Source organism: Artibeus jamaicensis, unplaced genomic scaffold (genome assembly GCF_021234435.1).
Source record: "Artibeus jamaicensis isolate MK-2021 breed Jamaican fruit bat unplaced genomic scaffold, CSHL_Jam_final contig_444, whole genome shotgun sequence".
Lineage (NCBI taxonomy): Eukaryota > Metazoa > Chordata > Mammalia > Chiroptera > Phyllostomidae > Artibeus > Artibeus jamaicensis.
Window position 1 is genome coordinate 9,261,537 of NW_026521831.1, and position 23,028 is coordinate 9,284,564.

General features: G+C 42.4%; 1 protein-coding gene across 1 annotated transcript in view; it reads left to right on the forward strand.

Annotated features, from left to right (window-relative positions):
* CATSPERB (cation channel sperm associated auxiliary subunit beta) overlaps window positions 1-7,864 on the forward strand; it is a 77,228-nt gene extending 69,364 nt beyond the window's left edge. The window contains exons 22-26 of the mRNA XM_037130128.2: window positions 1,408-1,518; window positions 2,749-2,884; window positions 4,307-4,407; window positions 5,760-5,834; window positions 7,673-7,864. Coding sequence (XP_036986023.2) covers window positions 1,408-1,518; window positions 2,749-2,884; window positions 4,307-4,407; window positions 5,760-5,834; window positions 7,673-7,864 — 615 coding nt within the window. The remainder of the gene's footprint in view (window positions 1-1,407; window positions 1,519-2,748; window positions 2,885-4,306; window positions 4,408-5,759; window positions 5,835-7,672) is intronic.
* The last annotated feature ends 15,164 nt before the right edge of the window (window positions 7,865-23,028 follow it).

The following is a 23,028-nucleotide window of genomic DNA, read 5'->3' on the forward strand; positions in this document are numbered from 1 at the left end:
GGTTGACTTCTTGTCGAATCTTGGATTTCAAGATAAGAAGCTCTGTTCTAGGCAATGAGCAACTATAATACTACGTTCTTCAATTCCATTTTCTCACAAAGATAAATCTGGTGCATCACTACCACTAAGCCTCCTGTATTGAAATACAGTTTTATTGTATTTAAATACAGTTTTACTGTATTTACATGAAAATTTAAAAAAAATATTTTGTTTATTTATAGAGAGAGGGAAAGGGAGGAAGAAAGAGAGGGAGAGAAACGTCAGTGTGTGGTTGCCTCTCACGCAGCCCCTACTGGGGACCTGGCCAGCAACACAGGCATGAGCCCTGACTGGGAATCAAACCAGTGACCCTTTGGTTCCCAAGCCAGCACTCAACCCACTGAGCCACTCCAGCCAAGGCATTCCGTGGAAATCTTTTAAGGGTTTTTTTTCAGGGTTTTATGGGGAGAGTCGAATAGGAAGTATATCTAATATACATACCTAAATAGATGAAAGTTTTTTAATGCATCTTTTGAAATTCAACAAATGTTAACTTCCGTATCACCAGTGTTACCAGGCACTGTACAGATGTTCTCTGAGGACACAGCAATGAGCATGATAAACATGACACCTTCAGGGATCTTCACTCTAACGGGGGAGAACAGGCATCAAACAAGAAAGTTGTACGAACTAAACAGCGTTTTCCAGTGCGGTGTCTGTGAACAGCGAGGCCCTGCATAACCTGAAGCGGGGCTACCTGGGAATATTTCTACCTCATGGTGTCCTCATTCTCACCTCCTAGCTACCGAATCGGAAACTGTGGGGTGTCGTCCTGAAATCTGAATTTTTAAAAATCTCCCGGTTGGCCCTCACTTGCCCTAAAGTTCAAGTTAGACGTGTAGTAGAGACAGGCACAAAACACACACTGCGACTGTGGATCAGGATGCCCAGCTTAGTCCGAGGGTGTCAGGCTGAGAGATGAGCAGGGGCCAACCAAACAGGGGACGATGCAGGAGGAGCGCAGACTAGTGTGAAGGGGAGACCAACGGCCTTCCTCTGGGACCAGGCAACACCATGCACCGAGGGCAGCAGGCAGCGATGGGGATGGGCTCAGTGACTCTGCACCTCCTTATTTGTTACCAGGGAAACGCAAATCAAAGCCACCGTGAGATACCACTTCACATGCACTAAGACAGCTGTGACAACTTACAAACGGGCAAGCAGCTCAGTGATACTTGCGTTCAGGTATCACCAAGCAAGAGGGCACAATTCAGAAATATTTTACTTCTCCTTTATGATTAATGGATTTGTTTTCCTCTCTCGGGGATTTCATTTACTCAGGGAACAAATATTTTTTGAGCATTTACTCAGTTTGTGGAGATCCCGCCACAGGGGAAAAAAGTCAACCTTTGTCAATTCCATTTGCAGAAATCTGGTAAATTCAAACAGTGTGCTAATGTGTCCACTCGGGAGGAGTGTAACTGCACACACGACCAGAAGTTTTCGCATGCCGTTGCTTTCTCAGATTGCAGAGAAAAGGTGAGATAATTTTTAATGACCTGACCACAGAGTACTTTCCTATTAAATAGATTCTGAAATGCACATTTTGGTTAAGTACAAAAACTAAGAAATGATGTCTTGTTGTGACATAGAACTGAAGACGATAGAGAGCTATAAAGATCTGGAGTTAAATGTCCCCCGATAAGCTTATTAACATCATCTGTAAAATAGAATGATACCCACTCTGCCTGTCCATTCAACAGTTTCTTATAAAGATACCCACTCGTGTCTATATGAAAACAATTTGTAACTTGTCCAACACTCTACTACATTATGGTGAATATTAATTCATTCAAAAAAAAACTTAGTATCTATTGTATATCAGGTTCTGGGATAATAGAAGTTGAAATCTTTGTGATCAGGAAGTTTAGCCTGGTAGCAGTGACAAAACACAAGACAGTCTAACATGTCGGTGAAGAGAACAGGTTGTACAAATATTGGTCTCAAAGCATTGGAAGGTGTATCATGTTTGTGTTTGCATTAGCCAAGTTAGGTATGTACCTGGTAGGACTTTCAATTAGAACTAATTCAAATGCCTTATAAGACTACACATAGCATTAAATGAAGTAATTTTTCCTTTACATATAAAGATATGATCACTTAATACAATATTGGGATAGAATCACCCTTGACAAGTTATGAGGGCTGTTATTACGCACCTCTGCAACTACCCAGTTGCTGAATTACAGTAATATTTCTTGAGCATTGACTGGCCACTAGACCCTGCTCTGAGGCTTCTCCATGATTCCATCTGAGGCCCAGCAAAGCCAGGTAATTTGCCAACAACCACATCAGTCCCGTGTGATGGAGTTAGACTAGAACTCTGGCTCTGGAGCCTGAGCCTAAAGAGTGTGGCTGAAAGATCAGGACCGGCAAGGAGACAGGTGTGTGGGGACGGGCAGGATCCAGATCACGCAGTGACTTATGGGATATGGGGCAGCTAAGGAAGTTGGCAAATCCTCATAGTCAAGTCCTGTGAAAAAGGCCCATGCAAAGTTAAAGGTTTTCGTCCCACCAAGTTTGTCTATCCCTTTTGGAGTTCACATTGATTCTACTGCAAAACAGATTTTTATTGTCAGAAACCCTTGGTAGCCCATTTCATTTGGAGTATCCAGACTCTTGGGAACATAGCTATGCATTCTTTACCAGGAAATCAAATTAGTATTAAATTTCCCAAATTTACATCTATTCTTGGAATTTCCCTTTCAGGTTCCTCGTTTTAAGTTTCCAGTTACACAATACCCAATCTCTTTGGAAATTCACAGTGAGGATGGACATGTCCCAGTGGAAACTCCATATCTGGTCACTGTGATGGAAGTGAATGACAGAGAAAACTGGGAACTCAGTAGGGTTTGCTTTTTTCTATAAGCATCTTACCTCCTAAGCGGTGTCATTATTACCTAGATAAGTCATTTACCAGAACTGCACGAGAGACAGCCAGAGTGCTTCTGAAAAGGGTTTGAATCCATTGGCATTCTGCTGGTCATTCTATGATCTCCCTCTTACTTCATCATCCTTCCTGTGACCTGGATTCTATGGCAGAAAAGCATTTGCGACAAATTTAAACTGTTAGATATTTGAAAGCTATTTTGTAGATTAGTAGCAAAGATGATTGACTGGATCTGTGCTACATGTCAACCTAAGTGTCCCCTTCCACTGGGTACGCAGAGTCACATGGGGGGCTACACAAGGTGTTGCCAGTATCTTCTACTTACATGAAAAAAAAATTTTTAAGATTTTATGGTAAAATAATTGAAAAGATGCAGAAATCCTTTTAAATAAGAAAAGATGTAATTTTTCACAATTCAGTTTTACCTGAAATATGTAAAAGAGTTTTTTATTGCACATCTTGAGTTTTGTTTTTGTATGAATATCTTACCAAGTGTAGGTAGACAACTGGCAGACAGATAGATGGAATGGAATACAATTTTGATCAATCATTTATGTTACCAAATATCTAGACATTTGATGTGCAGTAGGTCTTACTCTGCCCAACATATGCACTTTTGGAATGAAAAATAAGTAAAAAAAAACAAACTAACTAACTAACAAACAAACAAACAAAAAACCCAGAACCAAAAACACTGCTAAATATTTTGCTTTAACTAGCATCCCATTTTCTGTGGTATGTTGGAGCCTGCTGTTACCAGCTTTGAGTGCTGACTATTAAACCTTCAAGCATTTTGCATACTGGTTGTTAAAGCCACTGGTAGCTTGCTATTAGCCATGGTGAGAGTATTCACACCATGGGAATTGGCAAATGCTCCAATCAGAGCTTTTTTTCCCCCTTTCGATCCTATATATCATTATACCACTGCAATTTCTAACCCCCACACTACACATCTGGTTTTAGAAATAATTATAAGAAAAGCAGGATTAACTAACTGATCACTTGTCTGGGAAAGAGTTTTAGTGATCCTATTGTGAAATTTTTGTGCCAGCTTATTTAACATCACTTAACAACCACTAAAGGGGTCCATTGGTATCTCAATGCCAAAGACACAAAGGATGTACTGGTCAGAACTGGTCATGGGCATTGAGCTGGAAGGAGTTAAGGTGGTCAGAGGTCTTGTCCTTCTTGACAGTGCCTCTGAGGAGGAGCCATGTGAGGAATTTATCTTCCACAAAGTCAAGCAGAACTAAAAATATAGGATCATTTAGTCATGCCATGCAGTAGAATCTTTCATTGTACCTTACTGTATGTAATAAGTTATATACAAAATGAGAAAGCATGCATGTACTTAAACTACATTTCATGTACTTTTAGAACACACTGTACCAGAAAATGTTAGAAAACTGAAAATTTACTTAGAGTCTATTCTCAATGTTCCAGTGTATAATCCTTCAGGCCTCAATTTAAGCATAAAGGTAAGTTGGCAGCATTTTTGTTATTCCTGTTTTGAGTTGAGATAAAATGTGTATGTCTAAACTAAGATCGGTTTTAGTTTTAAAGTGTAGGTATCCATGAATGGTGGAAATAGCACCCTTAAAGTACAAAGTCTGTTTGGAAGGTATCCAGCCATGTATATGAAGAATAGAGACATTTATTAAAGGAGATACAAGATACGAGAAACATTTATACATAGGACAATGACACCTCAGTCCCCTTCCAAATAGGCACCTTGGTACCTCACACAGTTCTCCCAGTCACCATCAGCTGCCCCATTGTATTTTCCTGAATCTCATCAATGGTATGAAATTACTTTCCTTTCAAAGGTGATTTTAGTTTTGGGAAAAGCCGGAAGTTGCTGGGCACCAAATCTGGGCTATAAGAGGAATGAGTCACTTGGATGATTTGATGTTTTACCAAGAAACTCTGCATGAGCAGGCATATTGTTGTGATGAAGCTGCCAATCACCAGTTGCCTATAGCCGTGGCCTTCTGAATCATCTGAATAGTTTCTGTGGAGGAATGGTCAAAGTTAATGCTAATTCTGATGCCAATTATTAATTGCTCTAGTCACTCAGTCATTTTGAACACAACAGCCACACAGTGCACCTGTTCATTCAGCAGTGTCTGTCTCCCCCTGTGAGGTTGTCATTGTTCACGCATGTGCATTCCAGCCCACTCTCCTTGGCTGCCAGGTTACATCCATGTCATGCACACCATTCTCATAATGCTGGACTATTTCCAGATAGACCTTGTATATGGAGAGTATTTATTTTTCCATTTCCTTTGATGTTATTGTTTCTAAAGTTATCTGAAAGTTGAACTTAGCATTAACTTAATGACTTTTTGAGCTGACAGGAAAGACCCATACATTATCCATCAAAATGGAACAGAAAGTGTGTTTCCAAAAGTCCGGGGGCAATGGGTTCTTCACCTGCATGCACACAGACACACCTTCTGGTCCCAGCTACCCATAAGAATACATGGAGTTGATATCATCTAGGTATTCATTGAGAAAGCTGATGAAAGTTAGGGGCCATATCAGAACAACGAGGATGAGGACTAGCCCAGCATAAGCATCGAGGCCATGTTGCAAATTTCTGTTTTCCCATTCCGAATACAAAGTGCAGCATCAGCTGTCAAATCTCTCCATTTCAAACTCTTGTACTTCTCCTTCCATTTTCATTCTGAAGAATACAGTGTATGCCCAGAGTCTCAGATGATTGGAATGTCAATGCCACATCTGTGGGGAAGGTGGCTCCAGTGTACATTTTTACATAAACCCATGCACATGTCTGTGCTGCTAAGGACCAGGTGTGTTTTTTCCACAGGGCTCTGAGCTCTTTCACTTCAGAGTGTCCGTTATTCCGGGAGTCACTTTTTGTAACCTAGTGGAAGAATTTCAGGTACGGTGAATGCACAGGTACCACCTGGGGTGAGGGCTGGGGAGATAACATGACGGGCATTAGTCCAAGAGACACTGAGGCTTTAAAAACGGCCAAACTTGTGTGATGGACAAGGCCTGGAGACTGGAGATCCTGAAAAATAGTGGTGACGATGTCGTCAGCAGTGATGCAGTTAGGGCGCATGACAGGCGGGAGAACCTGTATTTATTTTTATCTCCACCTTCCACGTTTAGCTCAGTTTTCTGACTTTCCTTGCATCTAGTGAAAATACCCTTTGGGAAGGAGAGAACAATAAAGGCAATTCTCAGATAAAGGAAACTAGGAGAATCCACTGTTGACAAAATTCCTCTTCTAAAAAAATGCTTAAGGGAGTTCTTCAGGCTAAAAACAAGTATCAACAGAGGAAAATGAATTTTCAGGAAGGAAGGAAAAACTACAAAAATGAATAGTAAAAAGGAAGTAATTGCACAGTTAATAAAGGAAAGGAATCACGAAATAATTTTTTAACAGTGTAAAGTAGCTGATTGATACCAAGTGAGGTCCTGAGGCTCACAGCAGCAGTATTGAAAGTGGAACAGAAATGCTGAATCTGAACGGAGTCGCGAGAGAATGGACAGCATATGGGGACTGCTTCTAAGAAAACGGACAGCCCCTTGGGTCACAGGGAGGGTGGTGGTACGTTTAACTTGAGTTATACCTTTGCCCATCCTGTTCTTTACCAGTTGACATTTGCCCACATTCCCCACTATTCTATTTCCATCCAACTCCGCTTTCTTCTACCTCAAAAGATGATCTTGCCTCCTACTTCACCCAGGAAACACGAGCCACAGCACTTGAACCGCCTTCATCTCCGTGTGCCCTTGCTTGCACATTTCACATGAACGGCACCCATCCTAAACCAAACCCTCCGAGAAAAAGACACCTCTGTGCCTGTCGCTCAGTAAGCCTGTCTCCGCTGTGGAACTTGTTTCCCTAATCCACCGTATTTTGCTGTGTATAACGTGCACCCACATTTTTGGCCCTAACTTTCAGGAAAATCCTTCATTTTAATTTTTTAATTCCACTTTTTAATTTCTACTTAGAAACAAAACCAATTCTTGTATTCCAGGGTATTATTTTGCATACAGATATCATGACCGCTTTCTAGAGTTACACTTTTAGTGCATAAGCATAAGTCAAAGAATTAAAAACATTTATAAAATTAGTACTACCCATGTACAATGCACATCCTTTTTTTTTTTTTTTTTTGGCCTCAAAATTTTGGGCAAAAAAGGGCACATGATGCACACCAAAACACAGTCCCCATTCAGGCAGAGAGACCATTCTGAATATCGAAAAATGTTCCTACGTCAGCCCTTCATTAGAGGATTTTCTAAAGAGACAGCAGCTGGAGAAAGCACACGCTGACTCCCTGGGTGCCCCTTCTTCTCCTTCTCTTCTGTGAACCCACTTACTTTTCCACATCCTGCTCAGGAAGCGCCTCCCCTAACTCCCGCCCAGGCAATGTCCAGCCGTTCCCACTGTCCTGGGCCTGTCCCTCCAGCAGTGAATGCAGGGCGGCTTCCTATCTGTCCTATCCGCCTACTTCTGGTACTAAGGAGACACAATAGAGGCAAGGAGGGTGACAAGGAGGATTCTTACTCCCTGTCTGTTGTGCAAAAATTGTTTCTTAACAAATCATGGAGAGACTGTTTCTGAGCTTCGCGGGTGCTGGATAAGTCTGGGCAGAGTTTTGCTGAATGATCAGCAGTGTTCCCACCATGTGCGAATTGTGTCAAGTTCAGTGTTTTGAATTATTAGATTCAGAAAGCTTAAAGACTTTGCTTTTTCTGTTGCAGATTTACGTTGACGAAGTGCCACTGCCGTTTTTAGGACACACACTTATTGCCATTGCAACCGCCGTGGTGCTGGGGGGACTGATTTTTATAGTATTTATGTTGCAAATACGTAATATCCACCCATGGGATACATGCAAAACATTCCTTAAAAGAAACAAAATGGACTTATCAACTACCAGTGCCAACCAGTAGTCTCATCGGTGAAAATCTGAATAGTGAACACAGGATTATCCCAATTTTCTCTCTATTTCCTAGTTTTATTAGACAGTTCCTAGAACCATATATTTCAATGTTAATATAAAATCTGTAAAAAAATACAACAGAATTATCATAACTCAAATTGCTATTTGTCAATATGTTTACCATTCCATTCTTTTATTTAAAAATTTTATGTCACCCCTTCCAAAAAGGATTTTTCCATGGGGTTCTTAGAAAAATATAAAATGATAACCATCTCTGTGTGAACTGGGTTTTCTTGAGTGGAGCCCATTCTTTGGGATCCAAACCCCCCAGCCTTGCTCTTCCCATTAGGAGTGAGAGGAGACGGTGGTCCTGCCGGGGTGACACAGGTGGGGAAGGAGGCTAACCCGCAGGTGTGCTTTCCGAGCTTCATGAGAATTAAAGGTAGAGCTATCTGGGTTTCCCAGAGCAACTTCATAAGCAGACTGTGGTCCCGCTTATGGACCACAGAGGGAAATATGACTCCCATCACGGGGGTGTCGGAAGGGCACAGCGCCTGCGCAAGGCGCTGCTCCAGGCAACACGTAGAATCTCAGAGACGCGCACCTGTGCGCACTACCGGAGCACCTGCCCACGTCATCAGACGATGGCCAGTCCATTCACAGATCCTCCCTGTCCTGGGCGAATTCAGGAGCAGTTGCTTTGACAACAAAAGGGCAGGTGAGGCCTCCAGTCCCAAAGAGCCCGATTCTGGGACCTGAAAATCGTGGCCATGTTGTATATCACAAAAGTTCTTTTGAGAGGCTTGGGAGCAAGGCGGATGCAAAAATCAGACTCACGAGCCGAACATCTCTGATTTACCACTTCATTGTCACCTAGCATGGTACAGAAATTGGGCAGCGTTTACCTTAGCCAACCCCATCCCTTAGAACCCCAGCGGCAGCCCTAGCCAGCATACCGAATACAGCATCACTATGGCAACGAGCTGGGAGCATGGTGTGTTCTTCAGTGCCAGATCAAACACCTCAAAATGACATTTGGTTGGTGGAGCATTTAGTCAGTTTTACAGCAGCAGCAGCCGCCACCCTCAGGTCTCAGCTCTCAGTGGCTTGTGACACTAAGCACATGTTTCTTGCTCACTGGTCTGTGGATTGGCCATGGTGGTTTCTGCAGCCAGCAGGTGCACCCCACGTGTTTGTCCTCTGGACACAGGCTGAAGAGCAGGAGTCACTGGGCAGCTCTTCCCATGGCAAAGGACCAGACACCAGAGGCCCAGCCAAACCACCTGAACTGTCTGAAGCGAGGCATGTGCGTCATGGCTGCTCGTATGCGATTGGCCAGGTCAGATCACATGGCCAGGCCCAGGAGCAGTGGGGTGGGGATATGCACCACTCTCATTCTGAACGTGGAGTCTTGGGATCCCTCTCATACCTGGATGCTCTGTTACCAATTGCTGTGTGACCAACTCCACAATTCAGTGACTTAAAACAACAATCGTTTTATTTGCCCAAGATGGTGTAGTCTGGCTGGGCTGGGCTGCATGGTCCCGCTGGCCTTGCTCATGGTCATTTGTGCACGGTCTTCAGCGGGCAGGTTGGCTGGGGGCCGGACTCAGCTGAACACCTGCTCTATGGGCTTCTTTCTTATTTGTTTGTTTGTTTGTTTATAGAGAGGAAGGGAAGGAGAGAAAGAGAGAAACATCAATGTATGGTTGCCTCTCGTGCGTCCCCTGCTGGGAACTAGCCTGCAACTCAGGCATGTGCCCTGACTGGGAATTGAACCGCGAACCTCTGGTTTGCAGGCCCATGCTCAATCCACTGAGCAACACCAGCCAGGGAGGGCTTCTTTATGTGATCTCAGGGCCTCTCCCTTTTCAAAAGACCTCTCCACATAGCCTCTGTATGTGGCCTCCGTACCAGGGTAGCTGCACCCCTTATATGGCAGCTCAGGGCTCCTACACCCTACAGTGGCACCTGGGTACTCGTCATCAGTGTGTTCGGGAACTCGTGACAAGTGCCGAAACCAACGAGTACCAAATGTGACCAGTGATGAAACATTTTCTCTTGCAGAGAAGCATCATGACTCTTACACGTTCTAGCAAATGCAATGAGTTCCAAGCAAGCACCGAGTGCTAAAACATTTTTTCTTGTCCAAATGAGACAGAGTACAGGGTTTGACAAGCTGTGAAGCCGACAGATACGGAGGTATGACTGTAATATCCAGCCCCCTCCTCCCAGCTCACTCCCATCTCATGTCACACTCAGTGGGCCCATGACCGTGCACTACCCCAGGCAGCTCTGGGCTGCAGCAGCAGGCATTCCTGGCCAGACATTTTCACACGCTGCCATTGTATGACTAAGCCCCACCCACCACAACCTCCATCTCTAGGTTTCTGATTCGAGTTAAAAATCCTCAGCGAGAATTGGCTGAAGGAGTCTAAATCAGAGGGTTATCTGTAGGCCGATCAGCTATGGTCAGGGGACAGGGCCACATAGCCCTTCTGTTCATTGAGACCATTCCCAGAGAAGAAGAAAAAAATCACTTTGCAGCCTGGCCTCCAATTGGTGAGGAACAGGCAAAGTCGGAGGCAGCCTTCAAGCAGCGGAGGGGTGACGGAGAGTGACTGTGAACGTGGAAGCACTGGGCCCACTGCAGGGCTCTGCAGAGGGAAAGGAGAGGAGGGTTGGGACTGGTGGACAAAGCTGCAAGGGAGGCAAGCCTCCCTCCTTCCACCTCCAAACAAGGTAGTGTGCTCACCCAGCGGCCCCATCAGTGCCTGTAGCTCCCAGGTGAGCAGGCCTTCTCACCTGTAGCTCCCAGGTGGGCCGCTGTGGCCCGGGAGGGGTTGGGGAGCGGGTGCTGAGCCTCCCAGTCACCTCAGCTCAGCACTTTGGTGTGCCCACCTCTCCCCTCCCCAATTCATATGAAGAGCAAATATTGAATGATTGACATGTGATGTCATGAGCACTGAGCTGGGCTAGTGGTAGACACTGGCCAGCATCACTAGAACCTCTGCTTGCCTTGGAGTTGGAAGCAGGGCCCACAGCCCACAGCTGGGTGAGCAGCTCTCCCCTGCCAGCCTGCCCCTCCCCTGCCAGCCTCCCTCTCCACGGCCTTTTTTCTTTTGCTGTCCTCTGCCCCTAATACAAATGTAAGCAACCTTGTGAAGGTCCTTCTACATCTTCCTTTCAGTTCATACAGAGCCTGCCCTGCCAGCCCATTATAATTCAGCTGAATGGTCACAGAAAGACTGATTCTGGAAGTGAGGGAATGAATAATGATGGGCTCTGTTCTTAATAATCAGGTACTTTTGCCATGTGAATAACAGAAATACTGTAACATCTGTTAGGTGGACCCTAATTCTTCCGATGTTCACTTGGGGTCAGAGACTCTGACTTCAACATTTTTAGGAGGATCTATGCATTTACACCTTCTAATAAAGTGGTTGCTGCCCTGCTCACAGAAACATTCAAATTTGCCCTCAACCTCAAATAAGTTTTAACAAGTACTTATCAGCACTTGGTATCTGTAGGGAAAACCAAAGAATTCAGACCACAGTCATCACTTGTGAAGAGTTAAGTTTTGTGAATTTTGGTTAGCTCCATATTCAAAACAGGGCTATTCTCATGCATAATTTCTCATTGTTACACACCATCATTCTATTTAAAAGATAATTCGCATCATAAGAATACCTTAAACACCCTGAGAAACACAAATACCTGGTATTTAGAGACACACACCTTTAGCATTTAGCTAAATCTTTAGCGTAACAGTAATGCCGGAAAGGCCCTTCATTTTGACGATGGCTAACTGTATTTCGTTTCTGGCAACCAGGACCCTCCTCTCTGGAATGACAAACATTTTCCCTCTTCAACATTAAGCCAGCAAACACACTCGCATTCACGAGGATCCGAGTAGCAGCTCGTGGTCCTCCGGGGACTCTCTGTGCTGCGTGGTGCTCAAGGGTCTATAATGAGGGAGGCCTTCTCTGACCCTGGAGGGCTTATTAGTTAATCGTGTTGGCTGTAGCCTTTTGAACATGTTGAAGTAAATGTTTCCTTTCCTTTTTTAAAGGATTTTATCTATTTATTTTTAGAGAGAAGGGAAGAGAGGGAGAGAAACATCGATGTGCAAGAGACTCTGTTGGTTGCCTCTAGCACGCCCCCAACTGGTAACCTGGTCCACAACCCAGGCATGTGTCCTGCCTGGGCATCAAACTAGTGACCTTGGTTTGCAGGCTGCCACTCAATCCACTGAGCACAGCAGCCAGGGCAAGGTTTTCTTCTCTGATGGAAAAGTACTTTTCTGGCGGAGAAAAGTTATAACCGCAGTCTTTCTGCCTGCTAGACTTGCAGTGTGACCTTTCTTGGGCATTCTCGAATTCCTAGGATAAACCCTACTTGACATGGTGTTTTATTTTTCTAATACTCTGTTCAGTCTGGCGAACTAACTGTTTACTCTGGACTTTGACGCTGTGAATGTCACCGAAATGAGCCTATAATTTTCTTTTCTGGTACTGTCTGTCTCTGGTTTGGCATAGTTCAGTCACACAATGAACTTGGCAGCTCTCCTTCTCCTCTTTCATGGAAGTGTTCACTTAGGGCATGGACTGTCTGTTCCAGAGCGATTTTAAAAACTCACTGGTACAAATATCGACAGTAGGTCTTGCGGGGCTTCAGTCTTCTCTCTACTTTATCCAGCCTCCTGGATTTACTTGTTTATAATTTTACCGAGTACTCTGTTTTCGTTCTCATTTCCTACCCCAGTTCCTTCTAAAGAGAGTTCTCTTGGTCTTCTAGCTCGCTGCCTTCTTCTTCAGTTATCAACTGGATCATTTATTCCCATAGATTAAGTTTCCTGGACATTACCCATTTATTTGACAAACATTTATTAAGTGTCAGGGGCTGTTCTGGGCACCCACTAATCTATACAGACATTTATTAGGGATAAAGAGCAAATTTTTTCCCTCCAACTTTTTTTCTCAGTGACGGAAGCGACATTTTGTTTCTTGATTGAGCCCCTGTTTTTTTTAAAAATGCTTTTCTCTCTCTTTTTTAAAAAGATTTTATCTATTTATTTTTAGAGAAGGGGGAAGGAAGGAGAAAGAGAGGGAGAGAAATATCTGTGTGTGGTTGCTTCTCACGTGGCCCCCACTGGGGACCTGGCCCACAACTAGACACGTGCCCTGACTGGGAATTGAACTAGTGATCCTTTGGTTTGCAACCCATGCTAGTCCACTAAGCTACACCAGCCAGGGCTAAGCCCCTGTTCTTTATTAGTGTAGATATGTTTATTTGTAGTACATGTGTTTTTAACTTTATTTTATCCTATACTAAAGATGCCTCTCTTTTTTCTAATACAGGAATATATATCTCAGCTTTGAGACACTCACTTTCTTTCACTTTAGAGTTTAGAAATAGCATATACACCATGAAGCAACAAGACTTTCAGGGTCTAACAGTTTCTTTCTTTTTTTTTTTAAAGATTTTATTTACTTATTTTTAGAGAGGAAGGGAAGGAGAGAAGGAGAGAAATATCAATGTATGGTTGCTTCTCCTGCTGGGAACTGGCCTGCAACCCAGGCATGTGCCCTGACTAGGAATCCAACCGCGATCGTGTGGTTCACAAGCCCGCGCTCAATCCACTGAGCTACACCAGCCAGGGCTAACAGTTTCTTTTAATTTGGCACAAATAATTTTCCCTTTGTTTCCTTCCCTAATTCGAATGCATTGATATCTATTCATCCACACTCATTTGTTCAATCATAATAAAGATACAATGTTTGTTTGTGTAGCATGTCCGTGTCCCGGGCCACGTGCTTGGTGCAGGGCTGTAAGGATGCAGACCGCCCATCTTCTTCTGCAGAACCTGGGGTCCACTAGGTGGGAAAAACCGGGGAGTTTAACCAAAAATATTCAGGTGTGGCGTCATCCATCACAAAGTTGTGGTTATCAACATGAATAAATGCAAAGGAATGAGGATTTATAATCTATAAAATTAGCGAAGCGTTGGGGTAGGGAAAGGACTCGCCTGATGTGTATTTACCGGGCAGTGGTGTGCGCATGAGGTGGATATGAAAGGGAAGGGTAATGACACGTGAAAAGAGTGAGTTAGCATCATCGTTGTTTTTGCTTTTTCCCTGTGGCATTTTTTCAGAATGTGATTACATTTTGAATCATGTTTGGGGTTTACTAACTTTCCTAGAAATAAAGAGACTCATAGGTGGATAAACCCTCCCATCCATGGTAATGCTGACCATCACCATGGTACTCTTGGGCATTTGTTAATCAAAATAATAAAAAATAATTGAAATGATAAAAAAAAACCCCACCAACTTTATATAGACCCAGAGATTAGTGCTTGCAATTTGATTTACTGCTTTTTTGTTGTTGTTGTTTGCTATTCAAAAAAGGGTTTTATTTATTTATTTTCTAGAGAGAAGGGGAGGGAGAGAAACATTGGTGTGCGGTTGCCTCTCCCACGCCCCCTACTGGGGACCTGGCACACAACCCAGGCATGTGCTCTGACTGGGAATCAGACCAGCAACTTTTGGTTCGCAGGCCAACGCTCAATCCACTGAGCCACACCAGCCAGGGCTGATTTATTTACTTTTTAACATTTTCTTCAAACTAAGATTAGGAACCCTTTTTCCCATGATGTGTTCTTAAAGAAGACTGATGCTGTTACCTGGCTGACTGGTATTCCAAAAGAAAAAAAGTCAATAATAACAGAGCTAAAAATGTTTTGTGTTCCTTCTCTAATGAGTAGATTATAGGTGAAATGTTAATAATACGTGTATTGAGATTTATTGTTGATTAAGCTATTTTGTACCCAATTTTGAAGTTGATAAAAAGGTTACTAATATGTTTTACTCACATTACAATGTTAAACTTAAAACACTTCAGACTGAATACTTTCATGAAAGTATATTTACTAAAAAAGTGTCGTGTAACCTAACTTCCTAATACTATAATTATTTCAGTTTGTTCTTCTCAAAAGTTTTGAAGCCAGCGTCTCTGTATAGGCTGATCAAGAGGTTAATGCAAGTACAATTTTTATTAAGAGAAGTAAAATTAAGTAATCTTTCAAATGATAAAGGACATGATGATGGTTTTAGAAGCTGATTTAGCTATAAAGAAGCAACAGGGAACAGACAACTTTGGATGTAAGGTATTGAACTTGTCAGAATTTTATTCGGAATGCAAGGCAATGTTGCAAAGAAGAGGAACCTGGAATGTGTCATTTGAGAATATAGTCATTTGCAGTCATTGAAGTTCTGAGATGTGTAGGATGTTGACATTAAAATCTAATGAGAATTGGCAAAGATTGAGAACATAATTGTATGTAGTATTAATGAGAACAGCTGTTTGAATGTAGGTTGGTAGAATCTGACAAGTAATTTGGCAATATATTTTATAAGCTTTGGATGTATTCATACCATTTGTGTCAGTAGTTCCATTGCAATGAATTTAACCAAATGGAACAACCTTAGCGAAATACTAAGCATTAGGCAGAAGCAGGGCTGATGTTAAAAAATGTAGACCACCCCTGTGGCCTAGGACCAACCGAGCTGCACAGACACCTACCCAATCAGAAGTCTCGCTGTTTATAGACAACCATGTTTCTTGTACTGATGCATATGTATGAGCCAAATGCCAGCTTGTATGTGAGGGTGTTCCCACAGGATTGGTTATAATTGTTGTCAATTAGAAACCACTTAAAGGTAGAATAATAGGAAACTGGTTAAATTAGTTTTGATACATCCATATGGCAGAATACAATGAAGTCAGGTTTTTAAGGAAAAATGGCAATGAACTTGATTTAATGCAGAGTTAAAGAACAAAATAATTATAAAATACTATATACCGTATGATCCAAATATACAATATGATCCAAGTTTTATTTAAAACATACAAACTGAGAAAATAGACTGCAAAATTACCAGTGGTTACATACTGGGAAGAAAATAACAGCTGTTGCCAATATTTTAAGTTTTGTAAATATTTACAACAAACTTGTACTAATTTAGAAAAGACAGATGTGTTTAGCAATATTATGAGAAGAGATATTTTTCATATTTTGTGTTTCCTCTGGGAAACCAGGCTTTATTTGGAGACACTGATAAGAAAAATAATTGTGATTCCTGGGTGCAGTGATGCCTGATTATAGAATCTCTTTGTTGCTGAAATTAGGGAGAGGCAGAAGGCTCTGGTACTCGCCACAATGCCCAAAGAGTGCCAACTGCAAAGATCTTTCCATGAAAGACTTGATTCTTATATGACTTTAGGGGTCCAAATGGCAGTAAATGGCTGCCTCGTTCCAGCAGGATGTCAGCATTGGATGCAAAAGGCTGTTCTGCAGAATGAAATGGTCCTACGTATACTGACCTGGGATCATTCCAGGATTTCATCATTAAAACCATCCCTGCTGGTGGAGGTCAGTTTGATACCTGTACTCTGTCTCATACCTGCCCCAACTTTATTCCCAAACTACATTTACTATGTTTACTAGATAGGGAATGAAATTTGGTTGGTTTTAGATTAGTTCTAGCAGTTAAAATTCCGTCTGAGAGGACATTTTTGTTATCCTCTTGAATTTTCGAAATCCTTTCTTATAAAAGTGCTAATGTTATTTTCATACATAGGTGACTTTTTAAAAACAGCTTATTGAAATAGAATTTATGTACCATAAAATTCACCTTTTTAAAGACTATGGTTCAATTATTTTTAGCATATTTAGAGATGTAGGCAACCATCAGCATGATCTCAGTTTAGAATATATCATCACCTCCAGAAGAAACCTCTCACACCCGTTTGTCAATCTCCATCTGTCCCGCATGCCCTCACCTGCTTTCTGTCTCTACAGAGTCGCTCATTCTGGGCGTTTCATGTACAGTGAATCACATGAGATGTGACCTTGTGAGACTTGCTTGTTTCACTTAGCATATTGCTTTCAAGTTCATCTGTTTCTTAGTTGAGGGCGTTGTATCATGAATCAGTATTTCATTTCTTTTTGTTGTTCAGTTGTATTGAATTCTCATGGATGTACCCCATTTTGTTTATCGATTCATCAGTTCATGGATATTTGGGTTGTTTAGCCTTTTGGGCTGTTCTGAATGATGCTGCTAGAGACGTTTGCATCCAAGCCTTTGTGTGGACAGTTCTCTGGAGTAGACATGGAGGAGTGGAGTTGCTGAGTCATATGGTAACTCTAGATGCAACATTTTGAGGACCTGCCAAATTGTTTTTCAAAGTGGTTGCACTGTTTTTACGTTCTTAACCATAAGGCAAAGGGTTCCAGTCCGTCCACAACCTCGCCAGCACTTTCCCTCCTCTTTTTCATTCCAACATCCTAGCGGGTGTGAGGTGGAATCTCAGTGTAATGTTCACTTGCATTTGCCTAATGACAATGATGGGGAGAATCTCCATGTGCTTTTTAACCACGTATACAATCTTTTATGGGGAGATGTCTATTTGTTGAAAAGACTGTTTTTTATAGTTGATTTTTAATAATAAAAATTATTATATATGTCTCCATTATAAAAAAATGTATCAGTATAAACTTAAAAAATATAGAAGGAATCAAGAAGAGAAAAAATCATATTGCTACTCTGTAAAGACATCTATTTTTAACTGTTCAAATACATAGTATGTGCGTATATATATTTAACTTAACTTACATGGTGTTAAGCCATAAATTCTGTTGTTTCCTTGAACACTCAATATTTTGCTTTGTGCACATCTAGTCCATTGCTTCTGACTAGTGCATAGGAATTTATATTCTAAATATACATTTACCACATTTTATCTGCTTCCCTTGCCATGAAACCTAGATTGGCTCCAATGTTCCTGACCATGAACGTCGCCACCTCAACCAGTGAGCACACGTCGCCTCAAGGCCGCGAGTAGGAATTTCCCTGACATGTATACCTAGCAGTGAGGTTGCCGGGTCCAAGAGAATTCATGTTCTAAATTTCCTCCAGTTGTCTCCAGAATGCCCCTACCAGTTTATACTCGCATCGAAACTGCCCGAGTTCCCGTGTGACCCGTCTCATCCATCACTTGGTAGCATACGTTCCTTTTATTTTTGTCTTCTTGGGGGGATGACATGGCATCTGTTGTTTCACAATGACTACTGGTAAGTTAGAGCCTTCTTTGTGTGCTTGTTAGCTACTGAGGCTTCAAAGTCAACCTCTCTGTTTATTGTCTGCTGCCAAATTTTCGGTCGAATATAATTCTTTCTTTCCTCAGTAATTTGCTTGAGCCCCTTAAATATTCAGTGGTTTTCACTGTTTTGATCATAATTGACAATAGGAAGTTTAATTTATATCACAACCAACACATATACTTTATATAATATATTAATATACACAGACTATACTCACAGACTGTAAGTATATACTTAATATATATTATATATTGAATAACTATAGTGAGTAAATTAATAGTGAATAATTATATGTTACTATGTATTAATATACTATATATACATATGTAAATATATATTCCCAACCAATATACACTAGATATATATATGTATATTTTTAAATTTACATTTGTATTTATATAATATAAACAGAAGTTTGATAAGTATATTTCTGTAATACTTTTTTGCACGATTCTATTCTACTTTACTGCTTAAATGCTGATTGCGATCCACCCAGTTGAATTTATTACCCAACCATGGTCTAGAAATGATAGTCTACAAATTAATTGTCCTTGATGTAATCCCTGATCCTCGCTCGATGTCCTGAAATCTCTCTATTATTTGAGACTTGGTTAGGAAATTTCCCTCTACTTCTAGTTCACGTGTGTATTCCCCTACATTTTTCTTTGATTCAGTTTAAAATTTTACCTTTGGAATTTAGGTAAATTGAGCCTGAGACCCACCTTCTTAATTTAATATAAGGTGGCAGTTCAACTTTATTGCCCGGTACCATCAATTCATTTTTTTAACCATTTCTTTGTAGTATCTTATATCAGATTTCCACAAAACATGGATTTATTTCTCTTTCTTGGTCCATTTGTTGGTTTTGCCTTAGTACTCTGTTGTTTGGTCACTTTTTCACGTGTTGTATGTCAAAGACAAAAATCAGACAAGTAAAGAGATTGATTTTTTTACATGCAACCTGGGCAGCATCCAAGATCTAAAGATCAGAGCGTTTGGGGGGTGCATGTTTTTGCTTTAGACTTTTATCAGGAGTAAACAAGTTGCAGGGGTGTGATTTGTAGCTGGGCTTGTTTTTCAAGCAGGAGACGTCTCCATCAGTTATGTGAACAGGAAATGTTTTTCTCTGTGGTTAGTGTCAGGGGGCAAACAGTCTTAATCTTAGCAAATCAATCATGAGACAAAGACTGGGAACTTGGAGGGTCAGTGTCCGGCCTTGTCAGGCAGTTCTGGCAAAAGGGGACAGGTCTGTGATTGGCCTTGTCAGCGCCCCTCTTGATCAAGACAAACATCATCTGTCCGGGAGCATCCTCAGGAATTAGAGTGATCTCTGTGGGGCTTTGGTCAAGAGTCAGTGAAATGGTCCGTAGGGTCAGCAGTTTCTTGTTGACATTGTCCTTGGAGCAGTAGCTGAGCCATCTGTTGCTCTCAGAGGAGGTCTCTGTGGGTCTGAAGCTGAGAAAGGGAGCTGGAGACAGACGTTTCATTAGGAGGACAGTTATCAGAGAAAGCAGAAAACTGATTATTAGAGGATGTATTCAGGAGTAAAAAGCGAGACTCCAGACCAACGGGAATGGGTCTCATGGGTCCCAGGAAACTGGTGCAGAGAAGGTCCTTCGGTAGTGGGGTCAGGGCTGCGGCGGCAAAACAGTGAATTTCTCGGTTAGCATCTCAGATGTCTTTGCTTATGATGCAGAGTCAGAGAGGCTTAGGGGGACAAATACACAAAAACTAGGGTCCCTGAAGGTTTGTAGAGAAATGAAGAATAGGGAAGAACATGATAAGGAGGGGCAGAAATCAAGAGGTCAAGGGAGGGCATGGCTCAAGAAAGTCCTGAAACAAATGAACAGCAGAAAATAAAATAACGATGAGACGGATACGAAGGAGAACTAAGGAGGGGACTAGAGAGGAGAATCCTAGGGAGTCATGTTCCAGCGTCACAGGAGGAAGCTGACTCCCTCACGAGGTTACCTGCCTCTTCCTAAATTCGTGAGGGAGCAGTCTATCTCACGTCATTAGCTGCTTCGGGAGCTCTCCAAGGAGTCTCCATTTAAAGTCTCCTGTTGGGGTGAACTTTCCCACATTCAAAATAACACTTGTATTTTTAAAGTTGGAAAACATGAATACAAGGTTGAGGCCTGATGTTGTGCAGCGGCGTGAATGTTTAGGAAGAGAGTAAAAGGTTCTTCCTGCTTGGAATCAAGATTGGTCTTCCGGTGGTATCTTCCAGAAGACTAGCTCTTCCACCTGAAGATAGGGGCTGAGGTGGGATGTCTGGGGGAGAGGCAGGTTTGAACTACTGGTAATAAGTATGTATGAATGTATTGAATAGGACCTTGGTGGGCCTTTGAAATACAGACTGGATCAGATTTGAATCTCCCGTACTCCAGTAAGTGTGAGGCACCCTCATCAGCCTGACAGCAATTGTTTTATATAGAGGTAATCAATGTTAAGAGGAGAGTGAAGGTCAAAGGACCATCAGGGCCAAGGGCAAGACTTTGGGCCAGGCCAGGTTGAGTTCTGCAGTGTGGCTTCTAAGAGCACCGTTGACCCACCCTGTTCTTTGAGAACTGCAGATGGTGGAGACGACGCAGGTTTTGTGAGAGTGGAAGTGCTCACCGAATGTCCTGAATAACCTGAGCAAGAACGTGAGCTCCTCCATCACCAGGAACGAAGTGGCTTCCCCAAGTGGGAAAAACTCCTTCCGGCAGCAACTTAGCTAGAGTCGTGGCAGTTGCCTATGCGCAGGGAAGAGCTTCCAAGCCTTCTTTTTAGAATGCAGATTATGGTGAGAACATATTTGTGCCCATGAGACTTTGGGAGTTGAATCAAATCCCTTTGCAAGTGGATAAAGGGACCCGAAGGCAGTGGCTGTCATCCTTGCTCCACTTCTACATCTTCACCAGGATAATGTTTCTGGCCAATGGGACATGTTGAGGTACCTGACTGCCTAAGTATCCCGACCGATATTTGTGAAGGTCGGACCTGTAAGATTTGCTCTATGGTGATGTGTAATCTTACGGAGGCTGTGGACCAATTTGGTAACTTCTCCCCATAAATAGGAAGTGGAAGTGCCTGACCCACTGTGTAGAAAATGAGAGTGAAGTACCAAAAGACCGATGGCTTGTCGTGTTGTTAGGGATGCCTAAAGCATGTCCTTCCCTTTCATGCTTCTAAAGGGAAAAGGTCATGAGTTTCCATCTGGGCCTTAGGGAAATAAGCCAGGGCCTCAGTAAACCCCCGAGGCATGACGGTTTGTGCATATTGTTGACTTGTTCACAGGAAGGCAGAAAGATATCGTGAGCTGGGCTGATAAAAGCACAACGTAAGTCCAGGACTATAAAATGAATGGTGTGTGGGACAGAGGCCAGAGGGGCATGGGTTTAGGGACCAGAGGGAACCTGTCCTGTTTCTTGCGCACAAGCCTTGCGCTGGCCAGTACCCCTTGGCAGCAGCGGCTTCTTTACTGGGAGTATGGAACTCCCAGTGTTATAGAACTGGATATGGGGGCTCAGATCCCCTTGTCACAGAGGCTTGAGAACCTCGGAGGGCTTATTTCTACTTTTAGAGATTTGTTGTGGTGAACTCAGATGGCTTTATTTCCTTTCAAGAGACCCAGTCTCCTGGATTTGGCCTGTATGTAGGATGACCAAGTCCAAAGCGAATCAAGTATCTTAGTCTTCTCACAGTTCTAGAAGCTGAGAAGGCCGAGGTCAAGGTGCTGGCAGATTTAGTGTCAGTGGGAGCCTGCTCCCTGATTCACAGACAGCCATCTTTTAGCTGTGTCCTCACATCACAGAAGGAAGGAAGGAGTCCTCTGGGGTCCCTTTTATAAGGACACTAATTTCATTTATGACCAATAATCACCTCCCTAAGACCCCACCTTCTAACACCATCACACTGGGGGTTAATTTTCATCATACAAATTTTGAGGGAACAGACACGTTTGGTCTATAGAGGTACGTACAGGACCTAAGGAAGTTTCAGCACAAATAAGGTCAACGAGAATCATTAAAAGGCAAAGGTACGAGGCACAGAGTAAGGACCTTGAGGTTGAGGCCCTCAGGAGAGCAACGAATACTGAAATTCCAAGTGGGAAGTAAACATCTTCCCAGAAGTTTTCCTGGGTAGTGGACCCAAGCAGAAAGGTGATGGATATTTTCATTAGCTTGACTGTGGTGATGGTTTACTGGTGTGTACACTTGTCAACACCTAGCAAATGATACACTCTACATGTGTATTATATGTATCATGGCAGGTGTGGCATGTCCCTTCAAAGTGTCTCTGCTGTGTGTCACCAGCCCTCTGTTGTCCTGTGGGAATGTGAGCAGTGGGGCCAAATTTCCCAATCCCTCAAGAGAAATCAGAAATCCAGATCTTGATGTGAAATTTCTTAATTTTTACACTACATAGGCAAACTTAATGGGTCAGTGAGCTGGATTTGACCCTCAGATTAGTGGTTTGCAGCCTCTAATCCGAGGATGAAAAGATTCTCCTGGTAAGGGACTTAAGGTTTGGTTCACAGAAATCAGAAGTATGTTGGTTATTAAATTTTAAGTGACAATAGTGTCCCAGTGGTTCCTTGGGCCCTAAACTCTGATCTTAATTCCTTTCTCCTCCTTTAGAAACATAAAGATATTCTCAACTTCAAGTCTTTTTATTTATTTTTATTATTTTTATTTCATTATTTTTCAAGTTCAGTTTTCTGTCTATTTCTCCCATCCCAGCCCACCCTGCCCCATGCTCCCCACCTCCCTCCCATTTCCACCCCCTTAGTTATTGTCCCTGTGTCCTTTATACTTGCTGCTTTAAATGCCTCCCATTTTTTTCCCTTAAATCCCCTCCCCTCTTCCCTCTGGTTGCTGTCCCCTTGTTCTCTATTTTAGTGTCTTTGTTTTTATTTTGCTTGCTTGTTTGTTTTGTTGTTTAGCTTCCTGTTAAAGGTGAGATCATATGGTATTTGTCTTTCAACACCTGGCTTATTTCACTCAGCATAATGCTTTCCAGTT